The sequence below is a fragment of the Haliotis rubra genome, unplaced genomic scaffold (assembly GCF_003918875.1).
Source record: "Haliotis rubra isolate DU_JTF1 unplaced genomic scaffold, ASM391887v1 Scf436, whole genome shotgun sequence".
In the NCBI taxonomy this organism is placed as follows: domain Eukaryota; kingdom Metazoa; phylum Mollusca; class Gastropoda; order Lepetellida; family Haliotidae; genus Haliotis; species Haliotis rubra.
Window position 1 is genome coordinate 491,310 of NW_025767120.1, and position 10,359 is coordinate 501,668.

At 38.7% G+C, this 10,359-nt stretch overlaps 1 protein-coding gene and 1 long non-coding RNA gene across 2 annotated transcripts in view; one reads left to right on the forward strand and one right to left on the reverse strand.

Annotated features, from left to right (window-relative positions):
* Nucleotides 1-9,651, forward strand: part of LOC124289198 — a 101,587-nt gene extending 91,936 nt beyond the window's left edge. The window contains exons 22-24 of the mRNA XM_046725804.1: nt 3,600-3,771; nt 3,900-3,989; nt 4,180-9,651. Of these exons, the coding sequence (XP_046581760.1) occupies nt 3,600-3,771; nt 3,900-3,989; nt 4,180-7,439 (3,522 nt within the window). The 3' untranslated portion in view covers nt 7,440-9,651. The remainder of the gene's footprint in view (nt 1-3,599; nt 3,772-3,899; nt 3,990-4,179) is intronic.
* Nucleotides 627-1,871, reverse strand: LOC124289209. The gene is made up of 2 exons (XR_006901626.1): nt 1,550-1,871; nt 627-1,061 (listed from the first exon to the last, which is right to left on the reverse strand). It is a non-coding gene; the product is annotated as an uncharacterized LOC124289209 (long non-coding RNA).
* Nucleotides 9,652-10,359: the final 708 nt, after the last annotated feature.

Genomic DNA, 10,359 nt, shown 5'->3' on the forward strand with positions numbered 1-10,359 from the left:
TCAAGTCTGATAATAAAGTTATCAATCACCAGATAAACTGGCATAAATCATAACAATCCCCAAGTACTGAGAGTCATGTAGTCATTTTGTATCAACTATTCCGGTGCTCTGTGTCACCGGACTTCAACATCCTCTCTACATCAACACTGTCATCAATCAGGATGAAGATTTATGAATGATGACTGACTTGTTTCTGTGGTGTTGAGTATCAGGATTTCTATGAATCATTGGTTCTGTCCTTATCCTCTGGAACAGCTTATAATGTGGATCTGCATGCAAATTATTCCATATATTCTGGTCTGTCTGGGATTGTATTTACAGACTGCAGACGTCTTGGATATTGCAAAGTCATTTTAATCACTGCTATTCATCAGCTATCATTGACACTAATGTATCGCTCACACTTCCATTTCATGTTGTCTGTAACTTAATATAGATGTAGTGGAATCTGAAAATTTGTTCTTTGCTTTCAAGCTAGCTGAATGTCAGTGTTTTGAATTGTCCATGGGGAAAATGTTCAGCTTGACTGTGACAAAGAGTTTTATATGGTTGTTTTGGTTTGGGTTAAAATTGGCACAGTGAAAAAGACTATGATTCCATGAGATTAAGCAAATCTGACACTGGTCATTGTTGTGATACTTTTATTATTCATCTGCAGGATTTAAATTTAATAGTATCAGCGTATAACTCATTGTATTATAGACCATATTGTCATACTCAGCCTTGCAAGTAAAGAAACACTCCTGACAGCTGCAGAGACTTTGTCTGACGACTTTTGACTGTCAGACTCCACTCGATCTCCTTAACCATCTCCACTGTGAATGTGTTTTCTTGGGTTTGAGGAGGTTGGGTGAGCCCGTTTAAAGGCTTTTGGGGTTGAGAATGTAAACGTCTGATTTAGTGACTACTGCCATGGGGCTATGTCTGCTGCATGTAACACTGTGAAGAAGAATTTAGCATGACTTTGTCAACATCTTGGAATAGGTTTACGGTGTTGGCTTTGTCAATGAGATCTCAACACTGGCAGACAAAAGATTGGCTAACTTTGCTCCATGTGGATGCTGAAAGAAAAATGTATTCGGAATGAGTCAATATTTGCATAAAAGGGTATATGCAATTATTCCATTTGTGTACAAAATTCAAAGAAACATAATTCAGATTGTATTTTGATCATGAACATGAGCAAGATTTAAGCGAATTAAAGTCAACTATTTGTATTCGACTTTTTTATCTCGTATTATGTTGTATTTTACTGAAGAAAACTGTTTCTTGATAGTTTAATTTGGGTTCAGAATTCAAGTGTCTCAGAGATAAACACAGCCACTTGTCTGTTCATCTAAAACTAATGAAAATTCAGAGCAACTAGTTGTTTTCTCCCCCTGTCTAGTTGTTTCATATAAGCCACTAGTTCAAATGAGATGTGGACTGGTGTGATCTGCCCCTGGTGACCTGAGTGATAGTTTGTTCTTTCAACAGTGATTCATTGTAATTTCATGGTGCATGAAACTTCAGGACAGGTGAAATCTTCTTGCTGTTTAATTATACTCACATTATAGCTTCATGACTTGCTGTGAAAGAAGTTGGCAGTTGAATAGGCAGACACTTAATTCAACGTATTGTGAACCTATGACTTGGCACAGCTGAATGGTGTCTCCAGTTATTACTCCAGACGAATATTCATGTTTGGTCACTACTAATTCTGATTCCCTTGACAAACCACCCAGAATAACACATTTGTAATGACTATGCAGAAACTTAAACCAGCGCACACACATCTTTTAGTTGTTCAAGTCTTTCCATATCCATGTCTTTTAGTTTTAGCTGTAGTAATCAGGGTGTTTGTGGCAGATAAACCCACACTTTTGTATCATGCTTGCTTAGGTCCTGATAAGTATAGCTTTCCCAATGCAGGAGGTATATAAAGGTGGCAACCATTGAGCTGTCATGAGGTAGCAGTGATAAGATAGTTGGTTAGACAAATATTGACTTTGCTATGGCTCTCTTCCAAGAGAATGTTAGTCACAATGTATTATAAGTGCTTTTAGCTTACTCTCAGGTTGTGATAATTTGAATGTTAAAGTTCAAAATGTTTTTGTTTTTTTATCATTTTCATTTTCAAGCTAAGAATATATGATTATGAAACAAGTTTTAAAAACAGTCCAAAGGAAAATCTCAGTAAAAAATAAGATGACATTTGCTTTCATTTTGTAGAAATGGAACAAAGATTGGTGAAAATATGCAACTAGAAAACAAATGTGTTAGCTTTGATTTCAGGGAATCTTCTTTCACACACCAGCTTGCCTCTAATTAACTGAAGAAAATATAATCTGATCATGCTTTTACATGTGTCATGAAACAGTCATAAGACAATATTGACTTTTCATCATAAGGTAATTCATTGGCTGGTATGTTAAGTGGTGAACTCCTTTGCATTCATCCAAGCATAAAGAAGTGCTCTAAGATGACATGTTTGGGTCACTCCACGTTAAGCAGACCTTCCTGTTTTTTAGCCTTAGGTCAATACACACAGCTACAGCATTGAGATTGACATTCCCCAACCATACCAGTGGCCATTTGAGGTCCCACTATTTACGCCCACCGCCATGTTTGATTTGATATTGCCTGTGGTCATCACCAAACACATGCAGCCCCTACCATCAAGAACTGCTTGATGCTTGTCTGTTGACATCCATATTGTCTGGTCACATCATAACACAGGATGTGTGCAATATTGGGTAACACATCTCACTCTGAATGCCACCATGCCATCACTCACACAACCCTAAGTGACCAGTCATGCCATTACCTTAGGATACGTTTTTGAAGAGATTGTGACTTGGATTAATTTATCCCCATTTCAGTTTAATTGCTAAAATAGATGTTTGCATGAACGGTTGATGGTGTATTGAACGCTCATCTTCTTTGGATTCAGTCATCTGTGAACATAGTCCCATACTGCATTAAATATTAAATTAAGTTGAGTGAGTACGCATAACTGAGTAATTGATTCTATGCCTGAGTGTTCAATACACACACATAACTGAGGTATTGTTGTTTTCGTCTCACTGGAGTGTGAGGAAGTCCCATCAGTACACATTTAGATCACAGTTGCTAAATCTAGATGAAGTCTTGCTGATAGCAAGTTTATTCTATATGATACAATTTATGACAAAGACTTTCTTCCTTAGGGTTAAGCACATATGTATTGGTAGATTTCATACTCACACTTGATCAGTTAGGACTTTATGTAAACAATGTGCGAAAATCTCTTTAATATGGAACGTGTATAGAATGTTATGAAGATATGCATTTGATTTTAGAAAGAAGTAAAAGAAATGTTTACACAATTTAAAAAAATCAAAATTGAAGCTATATGTTACATACTCAGTTCAAATGCATGTTCAACATTCATACTGAAAATAAGGAAATATTTTTATGTGTCTTTTGCAAGAAACATGTGTTGTATAATTATGGTATTGTTTATTGTGATAGAATCCCAGCTTGTTTTAAAATGAACATTAAATTACAATCTGTATTTCATTATGAAAGGCAATAGTTTCCTGTTATTGTCATTTAAACTGTGGTCTTCTTGTCAACAGATCAATGGAGAGAACGTTGTTCGTGCCTCACATGAACGAGTTGTACAGCTGATTCGCACAGCACGCTCCACCCTGGCTATGACAGTGGTGACAGTTCGGCCTCTTGACCGAAACAGTGATTGGTTTGTACACCAAGATGGTGTCATGACACTTCCAAACCGCAAGAGACAAGGTATGTACATTACAATTACTGGAATTGCACAAGAAATGAATGTGAATTTGATACAATTAATGTTTTTTATTGCTTCTCTGGAATTGATATTGTTTATCAAGATATGCACCTGTGTTATATTGTTGCAGCTCCTGCTCCTCCTCGCCGAGATCCACAAACATCTTTGTCCTACAGTAAAGCTACGTCTAAGTCAATGGCAGAGGGACTTGCAGAAATAGGTAATCATGATTCATGTGGTTTGATTTTAGCTTCATTAGTATCTTCTTATGAATCACATGGAATTAAATATCTCATGCATAAAGCCAGTCTGATCAAGCTTTCATGTAGGTGTAAATGAATTCATCAAATATGTTTATGGACTCATTGTCTGATGATAAATGTGTATGAATTTTGTTGTTGTTATTTCAGAAAAACTTGACCAGACTCTAGCAGAGTATGATGGCAATCAGTATGCTCGGCGCTCTTCAATGCCCAATGACGGTGGATCAGAACCTAAAACAGCATCAGTGCGTGCATCTCATTCAGCTAAGAGGATGTCTGTGGTTGATCTGGACAGCATTTTGGTCAGCGAGAAGACAGAACATGGCAAGACAAAGAACAAGGATTATGTGAGTCCATCAGAACTGCGGATTATGAAGTACCATAAGAAACAGAATGGAACCATCAGCAACATGGAAAGATCCAAGAGCACACCGGATCTTGCTGGTGAGATGGTGTTAACTAAGCCAGAGGCTATCTATGCCAAGTCAGGTGTTGCAATTGGCTCTGGAGCAGTTGGACAAGAAAGACCTGGCCCAGGAGCAACCTGGAGCAAGTCTCATGTCTCTCCTGTAGTAGTGAAAACCTCTGAACCTTCAAGTCTGAGGGGACCAATATACATGACTCCATCTGTGAAGAGGCCAGTAGCCTACATTGATCCAAAAGTACTCCAAGCTGCTGTCAGTAGTGGAAGTGCATCCAAGCTAAATCTTAGTCAGGATGAGCCTCCATACTCAGTTCCTCAGATTCCAAGTCGTCAACCCACACCAAAACGCCCTGCTCCACCGCCTCCTCCAATGAAGGCAGAAGTTGTCTCAATCAGTACCACATATGCCAATGTCTCAGAGGACATCCAGAAAACAAAGGCTCGAGATTCTCCATATGAATCAAGTTTTCGACCTGGCACTTTGGCAAGGCTGACGAAACACCCACAGGTAACAACAGCTTCTCTAGAACAGGCCAAACTGAAGGCTCACCAGAGAAGTGCCAGTGCTGGAAATATTGCTGTACCACCAGATGCAGAGAATGAGACAGACAAACCTGGTGTGTCTTTTGCAGAAGATAAGGTTTATGAGAGTGCAGCAAGTTTCATGCAAAAACATCCTAATGCTACTTTGCTTGTGACAGCAGATGTGCACAAAGGGCAGAAGAAGGAAAAGAACTTCTATGAAGCAGAACCTGAACCTGACTATGATGTTGAGAGTGATGAGGAAAAAGCTGAGTCAGTGTCCTCGAGTTCTAGCACGAAAGTTCAAGGGACTTTCAGTCGACAGTCTAGTGCATCGTCTCATAAATCTACAGGGTCCAGAAATGCTAGTGAGAATAAAACTGTGATTTCAGTAGGAGGAGAAGCATCACAGAAAAATTCTCCTCAGAACAAACGTTACACAATTCATTCAGACATTCCGTCTTCTACTGCTCCATTCTCAAATGATCCCTCCAGTGGAACAACCAAACTGGTGATTCCTCCTCGTCCTCAGCAGCCAGCACCCTTGCCACCCTCAGTGCCTTCCAGTACCAATAGTTCTCGGCGCTCCTCAGTCCAGTCCAATATGAGTGGAGATCGGGATACTTCCTCAGATAAAATCAATATTATGCCACCACCACCACCACCACTAACTTCTATTGTAGTTCAAACAAGTCAGCCAGTTACAACAGTCACTTCCTACACCACTCCACCCCCTCAAACAGCTCCCCCACCCTCCTCCTCCACCAGTAGCTGCTGCACCACCACCTCCCCTCCTCCACCCCCACCTCCTGCTTCTAACCCACCCCCTCTTCCATCCTCTACACCTCCTCAGCTACGTCCAGCAGCTCAAAAACCAGTTCCTCAAGGTCCACCTATTGTACCAACAGATGACATCATGGCTGCTGTTGCTAAGAGACAAGCAAGGATGCAGTCAGATGGACCACTCATGGCACCAGATAGGCCAGTCCCTGCAGCTGTTGCTCAGAAGTCAAAACTTGAAATGAATCATGAAGCCCTGAAGGCTGCAGTAGCCAAACGTAAAAGTCTGTTGTCCCAAGTTGATGATTCTACCGTAGTGGAAACGATTGAATCAAAATTACAGAAAACAAAGAAGCTTCAGTCTGCCAAATATTTCTTCTCAAGTGACACCATTAATAGGAAAGATATGAAAGCAACATCACCAGAAATGGCTGAGGAGAAACATTCTGTGAATCCTTCAAAAGTACCTTTAGGGAATACCAATACATTAAAAAGTAAAAAGACAGTTGCTGCACCACCACCTCCAGTTACAAAACCAGCAACAGAGACAAATGCTAAATCCACACAGCTGCCAAAAAAGGTGCCTAGCAAAACTGTTACAGCTAAGGAAACTCCAGCCAGTGTACCTAATGCAACTAAATCAGACTCTGAATCACCTCAGCCTAGTGATTTCTTGGCTCTGGCAGAGAAACGTAGGCAGGAGTGGCTACAGAAGAAATCAAATGGCACAGATACAGGAACCCTAAAAAAGAATACCACAACTAAAAATGCTACACCCACAAACTCTAACACAAACAACATTGAAGTGATTCCACTGAAAAGCTCATCTGTTGAGGAAGATTCTAAAGTGTCCATCCGGGATAGGATTGCTAAGCTTGAGAAAGCCCGTCTGAATTTGAATGGAACAATGAAATCTGGGGGAAATGTTGAGTTGGGTGGTGTCACTGAAGATCACTCTCACACTGAAGCTGGTCTTACGCTTAGCAGAAATAAGAAGGAGAAAGGTCTTCAGAATGGATCTAATTGTGGCTATGTAGCCCCACCAACTGAATTTGAGGATGGTGGGAACAAACCCCCGACCAATGCCCATGGTGTCATTCAAATTGACATCATCCCACCGCCTCCTATTTTTGCCAATGAGAGCAGTACGGATGAGAGTGGTCATGCTAATAATGAACAGTTTGGGTCAGCATTTGGTCATGATGATGCAGCAAGTCTGGTCTCATCAGTTTCCACTCTGAGCACTCTATCCAGTGAACAAGGTGAAGCGGGATCTCCACCAGCAAAGCATACTCAACAGTATGATGATATTATCCCTCCACCACCACCGCCACCAGGATTTGATGACTCAGGTGAACAAATGTATGATGAAATACAAGGTGAGGAATGTATTCCCCCTCCACCACAATTTGGCAACTCAGAAAGTGGCAAACCAAAATCGCTCCGACCATTCCAGACAAAGGCTGTTGAATCCTGGCTGTGTACGGATGTCATGGATTGGCTTGACAGTGTCAGTATGAGCCAGTATAGGTCAAGTTTTGCAAAGAACTGCATTGATGGACCCAAGCTACTAGGTCTGGGTAGAAATGACTACATTGAACTTGGTGTTGTTCAGGTTGGACACAGAATGAACCTAGAGCGATCGATCAAAAAAGTAGCTATGAGGAAGACAGCACTGTGATTGTGTTTGACTGTGAAAATATTGTTATTCAGACATGGAAATAATTGTGAAGTTTGTGAGACAATGATACAGACATGTTGTTATGGAAAAAAGTGAAGTGTTTAGTGCTCAAGTCTTTCATACTGAAAGTTTAACAGGCATTACATGTGAATAGAACATTTATATTGTGTGATGAGACTGTTCAGTGTGAGCAGTATATCTTATACATTCCTGGAACTATTGACTGGACCAACTTTGTGATGCAGTTCATGGATATAACCTGCATGACATGGAAAAACTGCACCCAGTGTACATATCACAAGATATTATCAGTGCCCTAGTCACATTGTGTTTACACACTTATCCCAACCGTTATTTATACTCCAAATTTTCTCATGCAATATACTCATTGTCTGTCTGCCTTTGTACTTCTTATCATATCAGTGTGGACTTTCTACCACCTGCCTGCTTCTGCCAGACGGTGTTGGGATTGTCTAGCATGCATTGCCCAGTTCTTCATTTGGATCAACTTTGCTTTTAGTTTTGTTCTGTTTTGTTTGTTTGCTAAGTTCTAAGATGGAAATGCTTTAGAATCTGGTTTGACTTGTAATATTTTCTGGCTGTTTGATGTTTTGGAAGTGATGCTGGCCAATGATGTTGCCTTGCATGTATCAGTTGTCAAGACCAACATAGGCAACATATCTGTTTATCTGTATCATAACTGTATCAGGAAATGTATCTTCTTTGTGAACTAAAAATATATATTAACTGAGAAGCAGCGAGATCACCAGTTTTCAAGGTTGTAGGTACAGTTGATATCCTATGCAAGCAGTTTTCTGTTGACATATATAAAAACAGGTAAACATGTGGCATATAACTGCATCTTGAGATATTTTTTTTGAGAAATTAAAATTAAGATGAGGCAGGTACAGCCTGGTAGTCAGAGGGGTACCAGTAAACTTGGAGCAATGGTAGCCTAATAATGGACTGACACCACTTGCTGTTCCTGTATAACTTCTTGTTAGATGAAACTTAATATCTACATTTTCATCAATTTAGGATGCATGCCATTTTAAATCATCGAAACCACTACACTATACTACACAGAGTTAACATATGCACATTGATATCAGTCTAAATTCACTACTGTTTCTGATGTCTTTGTGCCAAATATTTTGAGGGCGTTAGGGACTGTATTTTATCACATTTACTTGCCAGTGTTGTTGCATCTTGGCATGTGCAGTTGTTGTAATACATGGCTCCTGAACTGATACCTTTGTGATCTTATCATGGGTTACACATTAACATGAGATTATTACTTATCACTGGTACTAATTACTACTATGATAATATGTTTGTGTCCTATTATCCAAACAGGTAAACCTTATCCAGATACGGTGATTGCTAGTTGATGTCAAAAGATGTATTTTGTTTGAAATAAAGCAGAATTGTCACCTATCTATTTTATGGAGTGTAAACAGATTTAGCTGTTATGTAGATAAACATGTTGATATGGGATTGTGTATGCACCTATGCTAGTCTTTCATATGCTATATTTATCAAAGTCCAGATCTGTATATTTGATAGTATTCACAACTCTCTAAATATTTTTTTAAGATAATGACGGTTCCCCAAAACTTTTTTGTACAAAGGGGGGTAACTCCTGTATTCACTTATAGTGTAAAATTCGATAAACACTGTATATGCTCTGAAAGGCTCCTCACTTAAATAAATTGGACCAGAATATGGTTGTGTAGCTGATTTGTGATCGGTCAAGTAAATGAAATGTAATTAAACATTTAACACTTCGACTGTTGATAAAAATGATACATTTGATTATTCCAACTTAACCACAATAACCTTAATTGATGATTTGACAAATAATTTTATGCATGCACTTGTTAACCATTGCAGTTAATGCTGATTTACAATTACAGTAATATTTCCTGTTTTCTTGTTTGTGTAGATTGAAACTATAAAACTGTGTGGACTAACTTTATTTTAGGGAGCAGTGTGCCTGAAAATTGTACAATGTATATAAACACTGAAATGACCTTCACCTTGTAGCCTGTACAGAAAACAGACTTATCACATTAGTGTTTTCCAGTTGGTTCACAGCAAATCAATAATTGTCTTTTCTATTATTTATATACTTGAACATTACAATTGTGAAGGATTGTTATCTTAGTGGCCATATGTAAGAAACAAATGTTAAATAAACTCTTCCACGTTGCTACAGACTTGGTTTTTGTCCATATGATAGCATTTCAACAATATTGCAGGGATATCCACTGTATTGTGATATGGTTTCATTCTTACAAATTCTGATGTGAAATGATCCTTCATTTACTGCCAATGAACAAACAATTATGTGTATCAAAACAGCCTCTTTTAAGAAATATGCATGATCTCTATTTATAGTTCATGTTTCCAAAAGACAGATACAGTAATGTTAAATTCATAACCAGAGTCAAAGGATTGTTTAAAAATATAGTTCAAAGAATAACAAATGGTATAGATAAGAAATCAGTACTCAATAGTCATGCAATAGATTTCAACAATGGCACAGATAATGTGAATGAAGATATTATGTCCGGTTGCCATGAGAACCAGTTGTGACTTGGAATAGTAAATGAAGAGAGCACTCACAGGTGAACCATTGGATCATTAGTATTCATTACCAGTAATTGGTTTTCCATGTAAAGGTTTAGCTTATCACTGCTATATTTTTATAAGAGCAAAGTGAGCAAAGCAACACTGAAAGAATACTCTATTACTGTATTCACATGGATATGATAAATGGAGATTATTACACGAGCAAGTGTGTCACACGATGAAAAGAGGGTGAAATTTTGTATTGCCCATGCGAGAGCGAGGGCAATACACAATTTTGCACGAGTTTGGTATAAGTCGTGTGGCACACTTGCGAGTGTAATAATTC